At 39.2% G+C, this 23,559-nt stretch overlaps 5 protein-coding genes across 15 annotated transcripts in view; 1 reads left to right on the top strand and 4 right to left on the bottom strand.

Annotated features, from left to right (window-relative positions):
- Positions 1-441: 441 nt before the first annotated feature.
- LOC104798536 (protein NUCLEAR FUSION DEFECTIVE 4) lies at positions 442-3,712 on the bottom strand. The gene is made up of 3 exons (XM_010520672.2): positions 3,296-3,712; positions 1,616-2,445; positions 442-961 (listed from the first exon to the last, which is right to left on the bottom strand). The coding sequence occupies exons 1-3, from the start codon at positions 3,680-3,682 to the stop codon at positions 502-504; spliced, it is 1,677 nt and encodes a 558-aa protein (XP_010518974.1). The 5' UTR covers positions 3,683-3,712; the 3' UTR covers positions 442-501.
- A 718-nt stretch (positions 3,713-4,430) lies between these two features.
- On the bottom strand, positions 4,431-6,870 carry LOC104798535 (protein NUCLEAR FUSION DEFECTIVE 4). Its single transcript, XM_010520671.1, has 3 exons — positions 6,383-6,870; positions 5,244-6,133; positions 4,431-5,113 (listed from the first exon to the last, which is right to left on the bottom strand). The coding sequence occupies exons 1-3, from the start codon at positions 6,806-6,808 to the stop codon at positions 4,639-4,641; spliced, it is 1,791 nt and encodes a 596-aa protein (XP_010518973.1). The 5' UTR covers positions 6,809-6,870; the 3' UTR covers positions 4,431-4,638.
- A 1,347-nt stretch (positions 6,871-8,217) lies between these two features.
- On the top strand, positions 8,218-16,368 carry LOC104798534 (phospholipase SGR2). Of its 5 annotated transcripts, XM_010520670.1 has the most exons (22): positions 8,218-8,436; positions 8,782-8,998; positions 10,030-10,130; positions 10,305-10,499; positions 10,692-10,847; positions 11,091-11,162; positions 11,255-11,407; positions 11,607-11,657; positions 11,844-12,014; positions 12,148-12,297; positions 12,733-12,798; positions 12,895-13,404; positions 13,585-13,648; positions 13,755-13,861; positions 13,957-14,029; positions 14,230-14,332; positions 14,461-14,554; positions 14,682-14,744; positions 14,888-14,936; positions 15,053-15,156; positions 15,465-15,511; positions 15,657-16,168. In XM_010520670.1, the coding sequence occupies exons 2-22, from the start codon at positions 8,782-8,784 to the stop codon at positions 15,895-15,897; spliced, it is 2,787 nt and encodes a 928-aa protein (XP_010518972.1). In that variant the 5' UTR covers positions 8,218-8,436; the 3' UTR covers positions 15,898-16,168. The 5 variants fall into 5 exon arrangements, 3 of the variants coding, with proteins under 3 accessions (XP_010518972.1, XP_010518971.1, XP_010518969.1); XR_769467.2 differs by lacking the exons at positions 8,218-8,436; positions 8,782-8,998; positions 10,030-10,130 and adding exons at positions 9,562-9,700; positions 16,276-16,368 and having other exon boundaries at positions 15,657-16,030; XR_769466.2 differs by lacking the exons at positions 8,218-8,436; positions 8,782-8,998; positions 10,030-10,130 and adding exons at positions 9,562-9,700; positions 16,276-16,366 and having other exon boundaries at positions 15,657-16,060.
- On the bottom strand, positions 16,272-18,483 carry LOC104798615 (anthranilate N-benzoyltransferase protein 1). The gene has a single exon (XM_010520782.2). The coding sequence runs from the start codon at positions 17,814-17,816 to the stop codon at positions 16,272-16,274; it is 1,545 nt and encodes a 514-aa protein (XP_010519084.2). The 5' UTR covers positions 17,817-18,483.
- Positions 18,484-20,139: 1,656 nt separating this feature from the next.
- LOC104798532 (alkylated DNA repair protein alkB homolog 8) overlaps positions 20,140-23,559 on the bottom strand; it is a 5,481-nt gene continuing 2,061 nt past the window's right edge. For 2 of the 7 annotated variants that reach the window (XM_010520663.1, XM_010520662.1), the window contains exons 2-10: positions 23,390-23,457; positions 23,143-23,230; positions 22,232-22,913; positions 21,835-21,936; positions 21,655-21,741; positions 21,366-21,491; positions 20,991-21,266; positions 20,836-20,901; positions 20,319-20,619 (exon numbers count right to left, since the gene is read on the bottom strand). In XM_010520663.1, the coding sequence (XP_010518965.1) occupies positions 20,536-20,619; positions 20,836-20,901; positions 20,991-21,266; positions 21,366-21,491; positions 21,655-21,741; positions 21,835-21,936; positions 22,232-22,555 (1,065 nt within the window). In that variant the 5' untranslated portion in view covers positions 22,556-22,913; positions 23,143-23,230; positions 23,390-23,457 and the 3' untranslated portion in view covers positions 20,319-20,535. Of the gene's footprint in view, positions 20,292-20,318; positions 20,639-20,835; positions 20,902-20,990; positions 21,267-21,365; positions 21,492-21,654; positions 21,742-21,834; positions 21,937-22,231; positions 22,914-23,142; positions 23,458-23,559 lie in introns of those variants that run through there. The other 5 variants (XM_010520661.1, XM_010520660.1, XM_010520665.1 and 2 more) reach the window with 4 other exon arrangements.

Genomic DNA, 23,559 nt, shown 5'->3' with positions numbered 1-23,559 from the left:
TTTGATTTTACGGCGTGTAGTGGTTATTTTTTACTCTTTCCATTTTTATTACTAAATTTTTGCTTTATAAATTAGTTGGATTGAAAAATGGAATTTTTACTATTCTCTGATTTCTCCAAATGAATATTTATTTTTCTATATTTGGTATAGTTCTGTAAAAAAACATATAATAAAGGAAAACAAAACCATTATAAATTATAATAGTCATTATAATTTTATGTTATTTTTCTACTAGATTTATACCAAAAATTTTCTAATTTTGTATGTTTTTATACAAACTTAAAAGTTTATTTATTTATTAATCAAATTTAAGAATTCATTTTTTACGATACCCCCTATAAATATATATAAATTCAATATATTTTTTCGGGTATGCAAAAATTCGTATATGTAAACAATAATTAATGAGGCTAAAAAGATTACGAATAAAAGAATCCGAGAATGTCGGAACCGGAGACAGTAACTACATTGCTGGTGAAACCTATCCATTAAAAACCCGGTTTAAAACCGGTTTTGATCTAACCGGTGATAAACCGATCTGGTTTTAACAAAGAGCAAGAAGCTAGAAACGAGACCGAAAACTGACAAGCATCCCCACACGAGGAACGTTCTTAAGTAACATTCTTTACCAACGCAAACAACCGAATCCGAAACCACAGATTTCGTTCCGGAATTCGTATTCGATTCGTATAAATACGAAGCTATATAACCGTATACGAAAGAGCCAATGGGAATGTTGGTGATGAGAATGTTCTGGTTTACACCTACGCTGTTGCGGCCGAAGAGATCGGAAGTAATGGAGACAGCCGATGCGAAGATGAAGCCCGAGCTCAGACCAATCATGGCAGTTGCTGTCTGAATCGTCATTCGACATGTCGGAGATGAAGCCAGGATGAAGAATGCGATAGGGGTCGGTATGAGAGCGATGGTAAACCAACCAGTTCTTGTCAATTCAAATTTCCTGCAAGAACCGAAGACCGGTTAAGAGGGAAAAACATACTATGGCATAGAGACTATGTATATATAGAGGTTCTGGGCACAGTCGTCCGAATTTTCGAGCATCCGACTCGATTTATGAGTTGGATATTCAAAACTCGGGTACTTGTAATTGGTAGGACCGAGTCCGAGACCGACGATGACGAGAACCCGAAATTTGAGCTCGAGTTTTGGTCGGTGATTATCCGTGTCCCAGGAGTATCCCGGCCAAAAGATTCGAAGAGGGCGAGAACGAGCACTAGGCATGTCGGACAAGACGACGTCGGAAAAGGATAAAAGGGCGATTTAAGGTTGTCTTTTCCTTTTTTTAGGTATTGCTCGCCTAACCATAACCTTAACTTCCTCGTCGCTCGCTTCCAACTTCTCGACTTCGCCTTAGTCTCGGATGCCTCGACCTCGCTTCGGGTACGTACATTTACTCGCCTCGTGCTTGTGGCTTCGCCACCTCACCAACCGATAACAAGAAAATATCGAACATTTGGAATATTCCAACGAATACTCAAAAATCGGGTACCCAATCGCATGGACACCGAATTAAGTAATCCGAGATGCCCGACTTGTGCCCAACCCTATACCATGATATGGACCGGATACTAAAAAACGCAATGTAGATACTTACTTTCGAGTAAAATCCGGAGCGGACGAGAGCAGTCTTCCGAAGAAGGAGAATGACGAGAAAACCGTGACAAGGGTCTTGGCATCCGAACTGCTCTGTCCTAAAGACTGAGCGATCTGTCCCAAGTTGTTGCTGTAAACAAGACCGATGGTTCCTCCGCAAAAATACGCTAAGTAATATAACCAAAACTCGATTCTTCGTATAAGCAACGACAACGAGTGTTCATCCCCGATCTTCACTATCTCTATCTCCTCTCTTCTCTTCCGATCCGACGACAGATCAGAAGCTAACCCTTTAAGAATCTCCGGCTCGTCCATATCGACAATCACATATCCTGAGCTTTGATGACCGAGGCAAGAATCGCGAAGAAGGTAATCGAAGGCGAAAACAAGAACGGGAATCGACAAGGGGAGAACGAGGAGGAGAATCGCCCCGAGGAGATGAAGAGGAGGGGACAAAGATATAGGGAAGAGGAGGTAGAAGCAAGTGATGAGGGCCAAGACATTCAAAGAGACAAACACGTGACTGTCGTGTCGGGAAATCCCGTGGCTCGGAGACGTGTCTAGAGAGGGTTTCGTCGTGACGGGGTAAAGGGCGAGGGCCGAGACGAAGAACGGGACGAGAGAGTTCAAGAGAAGGTAGAGGGAAGATGCCGAGGAAGGGCTGATCGATTCGTGAACGAGGTTGTATAAAGCAGGGCTGACGCCATTGAAGCTGACTACGAGAGAAAGGGCGAGAGAATGGCTTGATGTGAAATGCTGAATGCAGAGAACGAAGCAGACCGTGTTGAACCAGCAGATGCTTAGCCCTGCTAACGAACAGCTTACCAAAACCTGTAGACAATAAGAGTTTTTTTCGTCATGATTCGGATTCGAAATCGATAATTCTTACAAACACGACATGTTCGGATTCAAAGTTTGAGTTTTGGGTTCAAAAACCAGACAATTTTTACACGAATTACGCAAAAAAGTTCAAGTTCAAACATCGATATAAACTTAAAGTTTTAACCTTTTTATCAGGCGAAATCGAGATTTTGCATAAAACGTTGGTATAAATTCAAAATTCGGGCATTTTTATATAATTTACACGAAAGTTCAAGTTCACATGTCGATATTAACTCATCATTGAAACATTTTTACCGAGTGAAACCGAGATTTCGAGTAAAAAAAAAAAAGCTGGTATGAACTCAAAAATCGAATTTTTTTACGCGAAGCCGAGGTGATCTTCGAGAGCATTTGGTCCGAATACATCTCCCAGAGGATCGGACTCAGGTGAATGGACCTTTCGACGCTTGGGTTTGAACTCGAGCATGTTTTACATGTTATTTCACCACTAGATCACCCAATTTTGGGTTTTTTACGCGATTTATATAAAAATTCAAGTACAAACGTCGATATAAACTCAAAGTTCAAATCTTTTGTAGGGTGAAACCGAGATTTCGAATTAAAAACCTTCGTATTAACTAAAAGATTCGATTTTTTTACGCGATGTATGCAAAGTTCGAGTTCAAACATAAACATGAACTCAAATTTTAAACCTTTTTACAGAGTCAAACCGTAAAAAACATTGGTACGGGCTCAAAGATTCGAACTTTTTTTACCGGGTCGGCTTTCAAAATCGATACAAACTCCAAAGTTGAAACCTTTTTTATATATATTCAAGCGTCCAAAGGAGAAGAATTACCAGAAAATAAGGCAGAGTGATGAAATTGGAGATGACGAACCATTGGACGCCGTAACCGACGAGACCCATGGCCGCGGCGGCGAAGAGGACGCCGGAGAGCGGGAAATACGACAGAGCGAAGCCGGAGGACCAGCCCAGAGCCTTGCCCAAGTCCGAAGCCACCGCCAGATAATTCAGTCTCGACTGAGAAATCTGCAGAACGGATTTCAGGTCCGAGGAATAAGCTGAGAAATCAAAGTTCGTCCCCGTGGAGGCCTGAATCCAAATCGCCGCCACCAGCACCGTCCATCTCCGCCACCACATTAGCATTTCCCGGAACCGCGGAGGCTCCGGCGCCGGAGATTTCTCCGCCGTCGCCGGAGGTTTTGTCGTGATCGGTGGTTGCATTGTCTCCGTCGTGAGGGGTTTGCCCTGAAATGCGTTGGTTATTTAACGGTTGAGGATCTTTTCTTTCCTTTTCTTTTTTTTTTTAAAAAATATTCTATTAGAAGAAAAAAAAAGATTTATTTGGGAAAAAAGTTGGTTTTGTTATTATCTTTAAACAAAAATGTTCCTTCTTTAATTTTTGTTAATGAGATTAAAACAAATTTTGTAAAAATAGAAGGGAGAAAACATGAAAATCGTGTAATAATTCTTGTTAGTTGTAAGACCGTTTGACCAAACCATATGTATGATCGGTGTTGTCTCATAATATTAATGACATAACAAAAAACTTCTTTCAATTTCAATCCCCTAATATATTATGTAAAATAGCGTAGATTACTTATTGGAATGTAAAAAATATGGTAACCATTTTGGAATTGGATATAAAAAAAAAACCGTAAAAAAATATGGTTTATGTAAAAATGAAATATAAGGTTTGAATGGTAGTAATTTTTATTTTAAATTTTTTATTCTTGTATTTTGATATTTGTAAATAAAAAAGTTGAGTTTTTAAATTTATAATCGATTTTTTCATCAAAATAGTTTTTCAAAATTAATTTTCTAAGAACTTGATTATCAAATTTTTTGATTTTTGAATTTTAAAAGGCCAAAAACATTTCCATTTAAGACCATATCTTTTTAAAATAAAAACAAATATAAAACTGAACGGTAATCCGAAATGGTCACCTCCTAAAAAAAAACTTTTGACCATAAAAAAAAAAAAGAGAAAGTTCTGAGCTTCGGACATATGACAAACTAATCCAGTTTGCTTTACAGTATCTGTCCATTCTATTCCACCGAAAACCATTGAAGCTTTGTCTATAGACTATACATTTACATCACTTTCAAGGCAACTCATTTCCCAACATGGGTAACTTGTTTCCTATCGCAAATTCGAGTTATCCGATCCATCTAAATCGTTACAAAGATGCAGTCGAAACCCGGAACTGTTCGATTCGGCGATAAACCGATCGGGTTCTGATGCAAAGCAGCAGACTTGAGACGAGCCCGAGAACGGAAAAACATCCCCACAAGACAAACGTTTTGAAGTAGCATTGTCTTCCTAAGCAAACGACCGAATCCGAAATTACCTGTCTGATTTTGGGTCTTGCATTGGCTTCGTAGACAGAGGCGGATAGGTATCCGTATACGAGGGAACCGATGGGTATATTTGTGATGAGAATGTTGTGGTTGAGGCCTACACTGTTGGGTCCGAAGAGTTCAGATGTGATGGAGACTGCAGCCGCGAATATGAATCCCGAGCTCAGACCGATTAGGGCAGTTGCCGTTTGTACTGCCATTTCTTGCCCGGATGATGAAGCCAGCAGGAAGAACGCTATCGGGGTTGGCAAGAGTGCGATGGTGAACCAGCCAGTTCTCGTTAGACGAAATTTTCTGCAAGAACGGGAATCATGTTAACATGTTGGTCGGGATGGAGAGAATCGGGAGCCATCTCAATTAACATACCAACCCAAGAAACGATTCTTCTTCAAAATTTCAGATTTACAAACGGGAAGATACTTACTTGCGGGTAAAATCTGGTGCGGCTGAGAGCAATCGCCCGAAGAAGGAGAAGGATGAGTAAATCGTGACAAGGGTCGTAGCATTAGAGCTTTGTCCCAAAGACTGAGCAATCTGACCCAAGTTATTGCTGTAAACGAGGCCGATAGTTCCTCCACAGAAATACGCAGCATAATACAACCAAAACTCGATTCTTCGTATGAGTAATCCAAATGAATGTTCATCCCCAAGCCTCACCATGTCATTCCCTTCTTTCAAATTCTTCTGACTTGCATTCCAGTTAGTTGGAGCATTGCCAACTGTGCTTTCGTACCTGGTTTCGTGGGGAACAAACCCTTTATCGATCTTAAGCTCGTCCATGTTAAGCATAACATAACCAGAGTTGTCAATGTGGAACCGGTAGTTAATGGAAGGAAGAAAGTAATCCCGAGCATAAACGAGAAGAGGAGCACACAAGGGGAAAACCAGAAGGAAGATTGCTCCGAGAAAATGCAAACGAGCTGATTCAGCGAAATAGGCACTGGAATTGGACACAAGAAGGTAAAAGCTGGTCAAGACGGCTAAGACATTCAAAACAACAAACACACGGGAATCTTGTTGACAGGTTTCGCTGTCCTGAGATGTGTCCGAAGACGGTTTAGCGAGAACCGGAGGAAGGGAAATGATCGAGACGATAAGGGGAATGAAAGAGTTGAGAAGAAGGTAGATAATTGGGGAAGACGGGTTGACAGCATTGAAAGCGAGCGAGTATAGGGCTGCACTGACGCCATTAAAGCTCACGGTGAGAGACAAGGCGAGGGGACGGTGGTTCGGGAAGTGGCGAATGCAGAGGATGAAACATACAGTGTTGAACCAGCAGATGCTTAATCCAGCTAACAAGCAGCACAGAAAAACCTGTCATGTCGTTTAGACAAGAAGATTAGGTCAATGGTTCAAGAAAGACTGCTCCTCTGTTCTACATTAGCTAAGAACATGAATTCCCAAATCTGATACTCATATCATCGTTACAGGATTGGTGCATTATCAGTGACAGATCCATTCTTTGCTATGCTTTCTTGAGTCGGAATCGGAACAAAAATACGATCATATGAACTATAAGCACCGAATTAGCCGAAAGAAATCCAGAGGAAAGCAATGAAGTACCAGCAAATAAGGCAAAGTGATGGAATTGGTGACGACGAGCCACTGAACGCCATAACCGACGAACCCCATAGTCGCCGCCGCGAAAAGAATGGCGGAGAGCGGGAAATTCGCCACCGCAAGCCCCGACGACCACCCGAAAGCCTTCCCCAGATCCGACGCCACAGCTAGGTAGTTCAACCGGACCTGCGAAAGCCCTAGAACGGATTTCAAATCCGACGAGTACGCCGCGAAATCGAAGTTCGTCCCCGTCGACGCCTGAATCCAGATCGCCGCCACAAGCACCGCCCATTTCCGCCACCGTCCGAGCATGATCCTAATCGGCGGCTTTTTCCGGTGGAGCTTTCCTCCGGCGTCACGTCTGTCCTCGTCGGAGGAATCTCTGAAAAGACCGAATGTATCTGCGGCATCTCGATTGCGTGGTCTCATATACAAGAATGGTGGGTGATGGTGATGGTGATGGTGGTGGAAGGAAAAAAGCGAAAGTTATCATTATTATACTGTTTATGATCTTCTTGGGAGTAGGATTTTATCTTTTTGGTGTTTTTGCCTCTCCCTGACACTTTTGGGACTTTTGGGGCTTTTTTGTAATAATAAAGAATTTAAATATTTTTTTAATAAAGAATTTTAATATTTAATATTCCTTGAATCCTTGCGATATAATATGGCCATTTGGGATATTGGTTTTGGAAGGGTGGATCATATTTGGATTCGTTTATTTAAAAATTACAATAATTCGGGTTTTACATTAATTATTTCAATCTATTGTTATAAAATTAGATTATATTAAGAAAAATATTCAATTTTTAAATATTTTTTATCATTTTTTATTCATTCCATTTGATCCGAATTCGGTTTTTTCGATTAGAGAAATAATTATTATTCAATTTTTTTTAATTCATTTTATACATATTTGATTCAGTTTAATTATTCGGTAATTAATCAAATTCTTTGTGTATGATATAATAATTTATGATGTGCAAATATATAATCCAAACCATATATTAGTTCGACCTACCACATAAACTTGCAAAGGAGACGTGTTAAATAATTATAATCAATTATAAGTGGTTTGGATTTGGTACGGCTTATATTATCATTCTCAAGGTTATGAAATGGGTTAACGTAATTTTCACCACATTACAAAAAGATTCTGTTTTCACTTTCATTATAAAATAAAATTCCATAAAAAAAATGGTGTTATGATTTAAAATTAAATTTAAATTCCGTATTAAAAGTTAATATCAATGTCACATTAATAACGGCCCGTATTTCATTAGCCCATGTCGGTCCAACAGAGACAATTCACTTTTTGGGTCAATTTGAGAATATCATGACCCTTCCGTGAGGCCCATGTGTATATATGTATATTTTTTTTTATAGGAAAGTCTTTTTGTATTATAGAAAAAGTATATTTTTTAAGATGCCAAATATATATATATATATATATATATATATATATATATATATATTAAGGATGTTTTGTGAAAAATTTATATTTATTTAATTTATATAAATTTGCTTTTAGTAACTATATATTAAAATATTTTATATTTATTCCACTGTCTTTATTTAAATTATTTGTTTCTATATAATTATTTTTTGCTTAATTTTTGTATCAATTTGGTAAACAAATAAATTTAATAATTATATGACTATAAATTTCATATATATTCTCTGTTTTAATTTTCGATAAATTATTCAAACCTTCCATTAAATTGATATATGCAAGAAAATCCACGTGGATTCTGCATGGACTCTCCACGTGGCAACTAACTTCAGAGGACAGCACACGCAACTGCTTTCAGGTGTGTCCGATTTCGATCGCAATAGAAGGAATCGCATATTCTCTTCCCTCCCATCTGTCTGTCTTCCTCAACAACAACAAAAAAAAAAAAAATCCTCTTTTCTCCATATTTTCCTCTCGTGATTTGGTCTAGGTTAACAAATTACGTCTCCTGGTCTTCCATATTTCTGGATCTTTCTTCGAAAGATTCTTCCATTGTCGTCCAGGTCGTGATTCTGGTAGATTCTTGGAGATTACTCGCATCGGATGTGTAAGTTTTCTTCTGCCTGTGAATTTGACGCTTGTTCTGTACTGGGATTTGGTTATTCTTTGTCGGAATTTTCCGGTTTGTGCTGATTACTTCTCTCACGATTCTGGGCCTTCCACCTGTTTGTTGATATGCCTAAACGAATTGGAACCCTGATTGTCGAAAATTACGCTTTTTGTTGTTCTAACTTAGTTTAGACAACAACCCCATGATGTGTATATGTCTGGTGTTGAAAAGGAAACGAGCATTGGTTTACTAGTTTTCTGATTTGGTACCCGTTGAGTTGCTGTCCTTGATACTTGCATTGATGATTATTGGGCGATTCTTTGGATTTGGAGCCATTTTCAGATGGCGGATGCAAAAGTTGTTGCCGGGGTACTAGGAACTCAGGTGGTGGAGGAAACCTCTCCTGATTTGCTGAAGAACACGCCGTCGAACATTGCTAGGTTAGAGGATGTGATCGAGCAATGCGAAGGCAGACAAAAGTATCTTGCTCAGACGAGAAGTCCATCTGATGGAAGTGATGTTCGGTGGTACTTTTGTCAGGTCCCGTTGGCCGAAGATGGTGAGTTTTATGCCGGTTTCTGCTTCTATGTATATGTAATTGTGAGGAAGAGAAAACGGAAAACGGGAAAGAATTCATACTTAGGAAAAATATTGAATCTACTGGGAGAAAGAGGAAACAGAATGCTGTCTCATTCCCAACTTACTCGTCGTGTGTAAAACTGGGACAAGTGGTCTGTGTAAAATCGATTGTCAGAAGAGGTCTGATATATAAATCCGTTGCTCGTGCATTATGTTGTGGCTTTTGAACTGGTTTCTTGATGAATTAGGACTCTTTGGATTGCTGTCATTGTGCTATCTTACATTCGAGTTTATAATTCATGTTTGTTTCTCACCATGACCAAAAGGCTGACAATTGGAATGCGAGTATTATAACTAATGATCTAGTTTCCTGTTTCTGACTTGCTGTCGTTGTACTTACGTTGACAATTACTGGTTGCCTTTTTTTCTTTTTCCTTTTTCTTTTTAATTTGAAGCTGTTTTCAGATGGCGGATACAAAGGTTCAGGCGGGGGTAATAGGAGTTCCGGTGGTAGACGAAACCTCTCCCGATTTGCTGAAGAACACGCCCTCAAACATTGCAAGATTGGAGGATGTGATCGAGCAATGCGAAGGGAGGCAAAAGTATCTTGCTCAGACGAGAAGTCCTTCAGATGGAAGTGATGTTCGGTGGTACTTTTGTCAGATCCCGTTGGCTGAAAATGGTGAGTTTTATGCTGGCTTCTGCTTCTATGCATATGTAACTCGAGGAAAAGAAAGGGAACATAACTCCATAATTGGGTAAAATATCAAAATTTTATCTACACTGTTGTGTGTAAAACGGGAAGAAGTGTTCTGTATTCAATGGTCGAGTGAAGAGGTCCGGTAGATAAGGGTCTGCTCGTGCTTAGTGTTGCTGTCATTGTGATATTCTTACAATTTACATCCAAGTTGATAGTTATTGTTCTGTTTCTTATCATGACTGAAGGAAGGAGGCTAATGTTGGGAATGTCGTGGTTATGATTAAAGATACTCCTATTTCGTATTTCTGCAGAATTAGCTGCTTCAGTACCTCGCTCCGAGGTAGTGGGAAAGAGTGAGTATTTCCGGTTTGGTATGAGGGATTCTCTGGCAATAGAGGCATCTTTCTTGCAGGTTCTTCTCATGAGCTTTTGTGGTATATAATTGAAAAGAAAGATGATTAATTCGAGGACTTGACAATATGTGTGTTTTACTCGTAAGTTGGCGTATTGGCCACTTGGTTCAAGATGCATTGGACGGTGATATCTAATTCTCTCTTTTTGTCTTTGATGACATCTGCAATCGCAGAGGGAGGAAGAATTGCTTTCACTCTGGTGGAAAGAGTATGCAGAATGCAGCGATGGCCCAAGGATACACGTTGATTCCAAACAAAAATCGGATAAGGAATCAATAGCATCTACTTCCAAAGCTTCTACATCGACCAGCCTATATGAAGTTGAAGAGGAGAGAGTTGGTGTTCCCGTGAAGGGTGGGCTATATGAGGTACCTCTGTTCTTTTTTTTTACAGAAACCGAAAGTTGCTCATAATTTTCCATGTAAACTAACATATTGTATTATCTAACTTATTTTAGTTAGAGTTGCCTGCTGTTTCTAAGGTCATCTGGGAACTTTTTTATATCTTCATCTTTCTTTCTTTCTAAACCTCCATCAGTAAAAGATGAGCCAATGCTGCAGGTCGATTTGGTGAGGAGGCATTGTTTTCCAGTTTACTGGAATGGAGAAAATCGGCGTGTGCTTAGAGGCCACTGGTTTGCTCGTAAAGGAGGCCTCGATTGGCTTCCAATCAGGGAAGATGTTGCTGAACAGCTAGAGGTCGCATACCGCAACAAGGTTACCTTTCTTACTTTCATTTATGTTTTCAATATTTATGAAAACTGTCCGGCTGGAATTAGTTGCTGTCATTTCTGCCTTGTGGGATTTTGGTTCTCAGTAGACTTAAGTGAGAAGGAACCTGGAAGATGTAAGTTTCATAACGTTAGAGAAATCTGTACGAATGATAGACTCTGCCTCCCATTTTTCCCAATCTTTTTTGATGATATGACGATGTGACAATGAGTTGGGAATTTCAACCAGGTTTGGCGCAGAAGAAGATTTCAACCCTCTGGACTTTTTGCAGCTCGTGTTGATTTGCAGGGATCCAACTTGGTATGTGCTTCATTTCCGGGATAAGAAAATATAGTTTATTACGTCTTATCAGCAGTCCATGTGCATAATATTATCCTAACTTGTAAATGTAGGGACTGCATGCTCTCTTTACTGGGGAAGATGCTACATGGGAGGCATGGCTTAATGTTGATCCATCCGGTTTCTCTGGTTTTGTTGGTTACAGTGGAAATGGAATTAAGTTAAGGCGTGGTTACTCCGGCTCACATTCTCCAAAACCTACTCAGGTTTTAGAATTATGTTTTTCTTCTCTTTATTTACATTAAACGTTTTTCTTACCAGGCACAATTATCTGTCATTTTCTTTCTTTATGTTTTAAGTTTATACGTTTTGTGAACCCCGTTGACCTCATCGTACGAAAACTCTTCTGTTTGTGTTAGCATTAGCTCTATTCTTCTTAATCATAATTCTTGGGCACTTATTCAGGAAGAACTACGCCAACAAAAGGAGGAGGAGATGGATGACTACTGTTCGCAAGTATGTCTTTGTGTACCCCTCTTGATGTTTTCATTTTTTACTTTTCACCAAGAAGTTTTAGGAAATGCATTTGAATTTAGGGCATTTGGTTGCGTAATGCGCAAAATGTTCTTTTAAACTTCCAAGACACTTTCAGAAGATCTCCAAGTCTCAAGTTCTATACAAAATCTGTGGGATATTTTCCAGGTTCCTGTTCGCCATCTTGTTTTTATGGTCCACGGCATTGGTCAGAGATTAGAAAAGTCTAATCTGGTTGATGATGTTGGAAACTTCCGTCAAATCACAGCAAGTTTGGCTGAACGTCATCTTACCTCTCACCAACGTGGAACTCAAAGAGTCCTTTTCATCCCATGCCAGGTCCATCCCCTTTCCTTTCCCCTTCCCTTTCCACTTCCATTTCCTGACGCCATCTTGTATACCATCTGATATACATACATGTTTATTTCCAAGTATTGATCATGATATGTCTTTTCTCTATATATTTTTTCAGTGGAGAAAGGGCCTAAAGCTAAGTGGTGAAGCTGCAGTTGACAAATGTACTTTAGATGGTGTACGGCGATTGCGTGTCATGCTCAGTGCTACGGTCCATGATGTGTTATACTACATGAGCCCCATTTATTGTCAGGCTATAATTGATTCGGTATTGGTTTTCTGTAATTTATTTGATTCCTCCCTTTTACTTTTTCTGATGTGCTCATCCTCAAGATAGTGATAAGAGTAGCACAGTTCCTGAATTTTTTGTGTAGATTCTAGTTGGAGTCAGGTTTTTAATAGCTCGTACACTAGACGTTTTTACCTTCCCCTTGCATGACAGAGTTGGCATTTTGACCAGTGTTGATAAAGTTCGGAAAAGCTGTGTTTTTAGGGGAGCCAGGTTAATAAATTTTAAAACTGATTTTTACAAGAAAAGGAGGTCTCTGTATATTTATTCCAGCTTTTTTTGACATTGGAGGATCTTCTCTTTCTTAAGTCCATCCCTATTTGGTCATTGGTATTGACTGAGTTCACTTTTTTTTAACAATGTTGAGTATTAAGTAATAGAAAGAATGTGGTTTGATTTAGTTGTCACTTTCAGGTTTCGAACCAACTAAACCGGTTGTATCTGAAGTTCCTAAAGCGAAATCCTGGCTATGATGGAAAGGTTCGTTGCTGGTTTAACCTGTTCCTTCACCAAGCTGTGGCTGTGAGGATCACATTTTAACTGAAATTTATGTGATTTTCTTGGTTATGTTTACAGGTTTCTATATATGCTCACTCGCTGGGCAGTGTTCTATCCTATGACATCCTATGTCATCAGAAGAATTTGTCAAGCCCATTTCCGATGGATTCTATTTACAAGAAATTTTTCCCCGATGAAGAATCTGCCCCGGTGAGAAGTAGTCGGCATTCTAGTTCCCATCCATCAACAAATTTGGACAAAGATAACTGTAATCAGATGGATACAGAGGAAATCGTAGGCGAAGATGATAATAGCATGATGGCTAAAGAATCAACTCTTCTTCGGGAGCACAAGGAGATTTTCAGTGAAGCTCCTTCTTTAAGCGGCGATAGTGTTGTAGACAATGTGGATTTAGAGCCAAAAGATAACAACGAAGATGAACATGAACAAACTTGTGAATCTGGTGGAGCAATTTCTCCATGGGATTGTTCAAATGGAACTGATAAAGAAACACATGTTTCGTCCTCTATTCCTGGACAATGTGATGATGCTAATAAAGAAGAAATGATTGAGAAGTTGAGAGAAGAGGTAAAATTTAGGAACTTTGCTAACTTTTATACTTGATGTGATTTATTGAAGTTTCATGTCGTCTACAATTATGCAACATAGTGTCTAACCCGATAGTTTTTTGTTTTCGTTCTCTACACAAGCTTATTATATCTGTATTGATTTTGTGAATTCTGTTCGGTGACAATCTCTGTTATTCAGGTTAATTTGTTAAGGGCAAAACTGGCAGAACTGGAATCCCGAAGTGGCAGGACACATACTCATGGTATTGTTTTTAATCCTATATCAGTTTTCTGGTTGTTTCTCCTCTTGGTGTTGGTTTCAGATTTTGCTTCATGTCAAGTCATAGTAATAATATGCGAAATCAACAGAAAAAGCCATCACATCTACGGTGCCCGACAAGTGGACACCAACTGAGGATGCCAATACACCACAAAGTTATACTCCGTATATCAAATACACAAAGCTTGAGTTCAAGGTCTGCGTAGTATAAAATTATCTACATCTCTTAGTCTCTTGCGCGAAAACGTTATGCTCATAATTCCCGTGTCCGTCAACTGAATATATCCACAGGTTGACACTTTCTTTGCAGTTGGATCGCCACTCGGTGTCTTTCTTGCCCTCCGAAATATTCGTATTGGGTTAGGTAATTTCCATATGCGGAACTTGTAATTTTTCAGTTTTGCTCGTATTTCTAATAGTAGACATTTAGCGGATAACAGTTGTCTTTCGCAGAAATTGGGTTAATAACGGTGGTCCTGGCAGAATAATCAATGTTATGAGTGTCCTCCACGCTGTAGCGTTTGACCAGATCTGTTCTGAAATCTGTTTATTTTTACATCTTAGGTAAAGGGAAGGATTACTGGGAAGAGGAGAATATTACAGAAGAAATGCCAGCTTGTCGTCAAATGTTCAACATTTTTCACCCTTATGATCCTGTAGCCTATAGGTCAGTACTTGCTGGAAATAAGTAGTGCCTAATCTTTTGAAATTGGTTTCTATTTGTCTCGCATTTTCTGTAGTGCTATTTTCTTTCTTAAGAGAGAAACACGAAACTGTACTTTTGGTTGCTCGCAGAGTAGAACCACTTGTCTGCAAAGAGTACCTTTCTGAGCGACCAGTAATTATACCTTACCACAGAGGTGGAAAGAGGTTGCATATTGGATTTCAGGTATGGGATCATAAATTTTTTCTTTTGTTACACACACCCTCTTCTTTATACGTATGATTAGTTCAACGCTAACATAAGCCCATTATACTTGAATACTCATTCGTTTGTTCTCAATAATGTGCTCTAGGAGTTCAGAGAGGATTTAGCCGCTCGGTCACAGGCAATGATGAATCGCTTTGATTCAGTAAGGGTGTGTTCTTTCTCCTAATAGCAGCAACACTGATATGCTTTTCCCTTATGCTCATGAATCTGCCGATCCTCTTAAGTTGTGTATCGCTTCCATTTCATGTACAACAAGCTTATGTAAGTGAGAAATTCTTTATATTTGTGTAGATAAAAGTTCTGACGATCTGCCAATCAAAAAGTGCGGATAAGTTAGAAGGTAATTGTCAATGACTTTGAAATCTGTTGAACTTCCCTTTGATGGATCCTCTACCCATTATCGATGACACATGATCTATCTCTGTTAGTTAAATATCCTTGCATATAATGGAGCAGATGCAGCAGATACCAATGAGGAAAAAGAGGAAAGAACTTATGGTTCCTTGATGATGGAGAGGCTAACTGGAACTCGAGATGGTCGAATAGATCACATGCTCCAGGTGGGTGATTATGCATTTTGATTGAACAGTCTTTTTCTTTCAGTTGTATGTACCGTTCTTATGAATCCCCTACATGTCTGCGTGGATCTCGTTTCTGTTTGGGTTTATCTTTTGAGTGGGATTTTTGTTTTCTTGATTCCATCACTCATCTATGAGATTTATTAAACCTACTTTGTGATTTGTGGAAGCAAAATGATAATTTACTTTTGTCTTTTAAGGAAAAAATCCACCTAGAATTTGGTTATCGAACCACTGTTTTCGTTTTCCCTTGTCTGATAAATGCTACTCGTTTTGGTAATGTAATGTAGGATAAAACCTTTGAGCATCCCTACCTACAAGCCATCGGATCACACACGTAAGTGGATCTTTCCATCAGTAATTCAAACATATTTGAACACTTAATACTCTTACATTCCTATTCTTTGTTTAGATGTCAAGAGATAACTTGGAAGTTGGAACTATTATGTTAACCCGAAATTTATTGATGTATCAATGTGCAGAAACTATTGGAGAGATTATGATACTGCTCTTTTCATATTAAAGCACTTGTACTCTGAATTACCAGAAGAGCCTAACTCATCATCAGAATCCAATGGAGACAGTCCAAAAGATTTAAGTAGACCTCATAGCTGGATGCAGGGAAGAGAAACCAATGATGAAGAGCTTCCATTAACCTTCTCTGACAAACAAATGGTCAGAAGCTTCTCAGCAAAAGCCCGGAAATATTCAAAGAAGGCTTAGATTTAAGCATATTCACATCTCGGGTCAGGTTTGTAATATCGGTATGGCTAGAATGGATATCTTTAATCAAATGCCACTGGAATCTGCGAAAGCTTGATGATAAAGAGGAAGGGAACGCAATCAGGAAGGGGAGGTTGGTTATTCCTAACCTAAGCCATGACTTGTAAGCATTGTTGTTTATTTACTGTACAGAAGATCTGCTTCGAAAATGTAAAGAAACGCTGAAACCCAGAGTATTTGTACAATGTGATATAGAAATGTTGTTTCAGCATCAACTGTTGCAGCTTACTGTACGCTTATTTCATCAAATGGAAATGAAAATGAGCAGAAGCCTTTGTCAGATAGCTAGCTATTCTGGTATTAACCGAACTTCTTCAGGTATGAAGTTGAAGATGTTTAGCAGACATGGGCTGGAAAACTGTGTCCGACTCTAATGCTGCAGCCAGTTCAGGCCATACAATGGCAGAAATGGTCCATGAGCCATTGCTCCAGGCGCTGGGCCGCTGGTTCAGGTAACATACCCCTATGTTTTTTACTGTGGAACAGACGGTGCCTAGGAGAGGAGCACCAAACCCAAAATCCAGTTCAGCCACCGGAAATCGCCGTCCAGAGGACAAGACCAGAGCAGGACCTCCTTGGCCAAGAACTACCCGAGACAGCATCAGCCCTGGACGGTGGCACTCGACCCAATCTATGAGATCTGCGAAGTGAGTTTCGTTTGTTGCTTCAGTTATTGCTTTATGAACTATATCTGCTATGTCTGACACAGAATCCTCCTTCAGTTGTTGGATACTTGCTTCTCCTACAGCTACAGACAAGACATTGCCTATGTAGTTTGTCGTGGCTGCTCTGAGTCTTCCCCGGCCATCAATCAACCAACCCATCTTACAGGTTGTGTGGCTCTTCTCTATGCAATCTACCATCTTCTTCCACACATACGCCGAGAATGCTTCTATCTTTGTCCTGATCTCTCCATTTGCACAGGCACGAGCTTGCAAGGCCTTTATGCTCGAGACATCAACGTGATAGAGGCGCTTGATGAGCTTTTTGGACACGGGTATGCTCTTTATCTCTTCAACTGTGCATTTGATGAATGATTTGTCTAGGAGAGGATGGTAAGTCGGAGGAGAACGTGGTCTTAGGCCTCTTCGGTGGTCTGGCATGCAAGAAATCGGCTGTTTTCTTGATATTTCTGACCATGACTTGAGAAACTTCCCGAATGAACTCGCATCACCTAACGCGTGATCAAACGTGAACGCCACTGAAACACCTCCACAGGTGAACCCGGTCACTTGAACCTGTAAAGGAAAATCCGGGTTTACCTGAACCAGCTTCGCCTGAAGAACGAGATCAATATTGTAGAAATCAATATCCTGTAGCTCATATTCAGCTTGGGCTTGAACGAGTAACGCCCCGTTGTTGTTGCAGATGATCACAGGTTCTTGAGAAGCTTTGTTGTGAATGATTTGACCCGCAAAAGGGTAGAAGTAGGTAAGGGTTTCGGAAAGAGATTTCCGAAGGGATTCAATGATGGAACCAAAGGATAAAACTGGTTGTTTGGGATATAAGTAGAAGTAGGTCACCGGAAAACGGCCGGAAAGAAGGTCGAGGTTTGAGAGGAAAAGGGTCTGGAACTCCGGCAAGTCGCCGGAGGCTTTGACCCTTAACTCTCTGGTGACTCTAACTTCCAACATTTTCTGCTGCTTTGGCTCCATTGCTTGTGGTAAGAGTTCAGACACTAAACAAGAAGAGTGCCACACAAATGCAAAAATACAGAACAAGTATGATGTTTTGTGCCTCTCTCTCTCTCTCACACACACACACGCACACATATATATATGCAGTACATGTACACGTGATGGGTTTATACTGTGTAATCCGGGTCTGATAATGATACATGATTCCACATGAGTGGTCATGCTATTCTGAAGTTTTGAGAGAAAAGATAGATTTGCATATAGCCTAAAGAGAGATTTGCATATAGTATTACTTTATTTTAGTGGTGTTTTTGTATTTTGGCCTTAATAGGGAGAAGACTACATATTATTTTATTCTGTGTAATGAGATGATGAAGATTAGTAGATTGGAATAATGATGGATCCTCGTTGTGGGGATATAGAAAACATTGCAGATATTGTAAGAAGCCAATGAAAGGGACTTTTGGATTATATTCAAAGGGTAATCTCATTGCCCATTTTGATATTATCTCATTTATCTGTTGGATATAACATCACTACTTGACTATGCCAAGTGTTTATAATGATCTAGAGAGAGAGAGAGGGAGCGAGAGAGAGAGAGAGAGAGAGAGGGAGAGAGAATTTAAAATGAATTATATGTTACCAACTTTGGACCGACCTACAAAAAAGAGGGCAAGGACAATAGGCGAATCAAATGAGAAGTGACTCCAAAATTGCACCAAAAAGATCTATGGGTACATAATGGCCAATCACTCTTGAGTTGATGCAATTCTATTCTATTTTGTGGTGTGGGGTATTATTTCATGTGAACCCCTTAAATTTTTTCGAATTTTGCAAGTCTTAAAACACAAAAGATTGAACAAATTCCATATTCATTGCACCATGAATTAGTCTTACATATAGATTGATAGTAATTTCAGTGATGGTTTTTTATTAGAAATTCAAGAAAATAAAATTAGTTCGCACATCTCCGAATTTTCTGTAAAATGTTTCACAAATAAATTTAGATCATTTTTTGTCTGTGTTTATGTTTTAATTGTTGTTGAATTTGTTTGTGTACACAAAAAAAAAACGTTTTTAAATTATCGTTAATATATCATAGAACAGGAATGAACAAAAAAAATAATTAATAGATAAATTTTTTTATTATTTTTTGTCATAAACCGGCAGTATATTTTTAAATTTATAGTCTGTAATTGATAAGTAAATGTGGACCGTTGATAAATAATGTTTTGCCGGTTGCCGACCATAGTTATATTCTTTAGTGCTCTCCTTTTCATTTCTCACTCATATATCAATAAATTGTGCCTTTTTTTCTGCTCAGAATGACAAAAGAATCCGAGTCCACTAACAAAGAAATAAAATCATAATAGGCAAAAAAAATCTAATTTAAAATGTATGTTTTTAGTATTTTTAAAATCCAAGAAATTGGAATTTTTTTTGTAATCTTAAATTAATTATAAATTTATTTTTACATACATTTAATTTTAACTTTCGATCGCGTAAATCCGACGAGTATTTCTCGATATTCTTACTTGCAACTTTTATTTATTTATGACAAAAATCTAAATGGATATGCACTACCGGGCCAAAACTAAAGGAAACGAATACAAATATTGGGTTAACTATCCCACACGCACAAAACGCGCGTAAAATTCACGCGCTACTTTTTCCCGGACTATAGTCCAGCGATTCTGGCTATTTTTCTCTAAGTACGCAACTTAAAGACACGGAAGCGCGTGGGGGATTTAATCATCCTTTAGTTTCTCTTCTTCTGGGTTTGTTGGGTCGAGGAATATTAAAATTGCATTACATAAAATTCAAAACGTTTTCCGTTTAAGATAAATGAATTTCACTAATATATAATCAAATATGATTTTTATTTATATTATATTGACAATAATTTATTTTTTCTGTTAAAAATTATTTCATAAAAACATAATTTAAAACAGTAATTAGTTTATGTTACATTTTAGTTTCAAACTAACTTTATGTAATACCATATTACTTACCAAAGTGGTATAGTTTGTAAAATTTCTCTATTAAATATAAATAAATTCACTTTATGGTAATTTATAACCAGCTTAGTGAATTAATATTGGGCCGCAAAAAATTTCAAAATCATACGCGTAATGGCCCATATAACATATTGGGCTTGCAGTTGTCCATCGAAAGACACAATGTACGTAGAATCCATTCCACGCGCACCTCTTGCGAGTACATTACACGCGCCACTTTTCCCTGGACTAACCCATCGATTTCGCCTTTTTCCGCCGACAGACACTCAAGCGCGTGGGAAAGTCATCTACTATATTATTGTTTATTACTCCCCGATTTAAAATATTTGTAGTTTTAATTTGTTTTCTATGATTCAAAATATTTATCATTCTATATTTCCAAGATAGTTTTTTACAATAGTTTCCAATTTTATCCCTCACAAATTCCAATAAATTATTAGTTATAACATTATTTTTATCATTAAATAAGGTTATATGTGTCTTTTTCTGTATTTTCTTAAAAAATATGAAAAATTCTAAAACTACAATTAATCTGAAACAGAGGGAGTATTATTTTTTCCGGTATTTCTTTTTCGTTGTGAAATTATTACAAGACCGAAAAATGTATATTTACCAAAACAAAGGGGTGACTTTAAATTTAAAACCAAGATCAATTATATGTCTCTTATCTCTGAATTTCCTGCCAAAAGATTGAAACAAAACCAAATAATGGTGCAATTTGAAGGAGATAAAATTAAATGCTTTAATTCGTATTTTCGAATTACCCGAAAAACTCGGACCCGACCCGAATCTGTCCAAACCCATCCCAAAATTTCGAAAAAAATATGGCCATTGGCAATGGCCATTTCAGCTATTGAAACAACTGATGATAGCAAGAACCCAGAGAAGAAGAAGGAGAAAAAATCAACCTTGAGGGCTAAAATTCATGCTGAAGTCTTCTGTGTGATCTGAAGTTGCTGAGAATCACAATATTGAGGATATTCACACCGGCAAGGATCGGTTCTCACCTGCAAAAGTTCAAAGACGCTGTTTCATGAAGGATTAACAAGCCATTTCAAATCACAAAAATCTTCTCTACGGCCGACGAATCAGATCTTTGGATCGGTTTCTCTTGCAAAATTCGGATTCAACCGGGTTTCACGAGATGAGTGAAATGGATTTCAATACCCAAATTCGTGATTCGAGACGTTCCATGTGTGTCTATGTATGTGTATAATATATACCTTGCGAATTGTGAATGATACCCTTCTTGAACATCTTCTGATCACCTCGTCCTTCACTTTGTCGATCTGCAAGAGAATATTATTAAAGCCTCGAACTTTGCGGGTGAAAGTTTGCACCAAATGGAAGAGATCTAGATTGAGAAAAAAACAGTGACCTTGTGATGTGGAATGTAATGATGCCAAGCATACCGGGCTTCCCCGGATAATAAGAGCATAGACCGAGGGGGAAGGTATATGGCTTTCCTTGTGATGTTGCCTGACTTGTCAGCCGCTGTCACGGTTTCCGAGGCTGCTTTCCAAGTGCCCTCCGAGTATCTTCTGAATTCCATAATACAAGGGCCGGCTAATGAAAGGCTGAAAATGGAGCCTTCAAATGCTGAATGTGTATCGATGTGAGGAGACAAACCCACGCCAGATGGGTACTCGTTTACCTAACGTATATAATCAGAAATCCTCATCTTCTTCCCAGTAACGAAAAATCCAAGAGGAATGTCAGTTTCATGACTAAGTACAGAGTTAAGTGTATATACCGTTAGCTGATCCAAATTCAAGCTTGCAGGGTCATCGAGATTTGGGAACAAAGATATTCTTTCAAGAATCGGAGAAACAAATGATGGAAGCTCTCCAAGACGCTTCTTGGTATCAACGTTTCTTGTCTGCGGTAAAACCCAAAAAGAAGAAAGAGTAATTAAAAGAAAATTCTGATAGGACTCTGCACGAAATATCAACAGCTTGTCCTGTTTCTGGAAGACCGAAAACATGATGCATGTACACACATTTACACAGTTAACAAATTACAAAGGAATACAAGGGAGTTACCCCGTAGCAGAACTCGTATCCATAGTGCTGAACACGTCTTTTCGCTAGACCAATCCAAGGCCGAGCATCAACAGCCGCAAGCAATTGCTGAAAAGACGAAAGCAAAATAGCACATAGATGCCAACAAGAGCCGGTTGAAATCAAGTAACTTACGCTAAAAGCCATTAAAATACTTCTTACCTGCTCTTCTTCAGCACTGACGAAATCGTGTACTAAGAAAAGCCCAGGGATATGCAGTTCTGAATCAACCAAAGACACCGGAACACAATCATTCACCTGGGTCTAAACAAAAGGTTTCAAGCATTCAATCTAGGTGTGTGCAGAGGGAAGATAAACTATTTCCAGACATCAATGTTATGTCGGAATCTAAATTATACCCAGTCAAAAAACCGGATAGCGATCACATAAACGCAACCAAAAAAAAAAAAAAAACAGGAGCATCTATGCAATCACTAGATTCAACTATCTTCAAAGCTCCGATATGAAAATCTTCTGCAGGTGTTGTTGAAATTGATACAGTTTCACGAAACATCCATACACGTATGCTATCATTATTGGTATATGGGTTGCAACGTACCTCGGGAGCTAGTTGACGAACTGAATATCGGATATGCAGAGATCGACCGCCGAGGTCCGGACATGGAAGGCCATCCATGGCTTCGAGAGCAGCCTTCGCCGAACAAGTCTCCGCGAAAGAGACGATGACGCGAACACCGCTCTCGTCGGCAGCGCACACGCCTATTACATCCCCGAACGCGGCGAACGCCGCAGCGATCGCGTCGTGCGATAAGCCCACCGCTGGACCGCAGTTCGCGACGAATAGATTCGCAGAGGATATAGTTTCTACGGCGCCGGAGGACGACGGCGAAGGCTTCGGCCGGACAAATCGCGGCTGAGCCATACCGAGGAAACAACTGACGGTTTCTTCTCAGACGGACGTCTCCGGCCCTCGGGGTTTTTTTTAGTTCCAAATAGAGCATTAGGGTAGAAACGACAACGTTTCGGCCTTGAGTGTAGGCCCAGTAAAGGCCCAACTTCGAATTAAGCTGGGTAGGGTTTCGTCCCGGCCCTCGGGGATTTTAGCATTGGGGGTAGAAACGGCAACGTTTTAGCTTCGAGTGTAGGCCCAATAAAGGCCCAATTTCTCCCGGCCCACGTACAAGAATTGACTCTCTGGAACGGTTTGGCATGGGTTGATAATCTAGCCAGTTGGTACAACGTCCGCTCTGAAAGCCTCCGAATCAAGGAGAAGCTTCGGACTGTCCGCAAGCGCGATCGCCGGATGTGACCACCGAATCACAAACGTTATACAACAAATTAAAATCACATTATGACTTGAACACATACATTAAAAAAAAAAAACATTCATACGTATACATATATACACATACACATATATATACACGATAAGATAATCGAGTAACCCTAGGTGGTCATGAGATTATTATCATTATAAGCGAAGAGCAGAAACATAGAAACAGGTCTTACCCCCCAAAAAAAACAAAGGCATGGAAAGCAACAGCAATGAAGGGTCAGTGCTTAAGTACCACATGCTTTAGCATAAGCATGCCAACCTCTGTCTCCAATGGAAGGGTTACCAAACAGATGAGAATTGATGGAAAAGATTAGAACAGTCAGATCAGATTATCCTCGTCGGTACCCGGTAAAATAAACACTCAGAAAAAACGGCAGAGAAGCATGACGACGCGTAAACAAGCATGGCTGATTCGATTACCGTAACGAACTTCCAAAGTCGGAGCATCTTCCTTCAGATCCCACTGCAGCATCTTCCTTCAGATCCCACTGCATTGTCCCGTGTGATCGCAGACAATGGAAAACGATAAAGCAAAGTTATCAGAGATCAAGTAAACACTCTTTACGACATGTTCGGATTCAAAGTTTGAG

This window comes from Tarenaya hassleriana, unplaced genomic scaffold (assembly GCF_000463585.1).
Source record: "Tarenaya hassleriana unplaced genomic scaffold, ASM46358v1 Cleome54, whole genome shotgun sequence".
Lineage (NCBI taxonomy): Eukaryota > Viridiplantae > Streptophyta > Magnoliopsida > Brassicales > Cleomaceae > Tarenaya > Tarenaya hassleriana.
The sequence above is the reverse complement of the archived record's forward strand: the minus strand, read 5'-3'. Positions and strand labels throughout refer to the sequence as shown.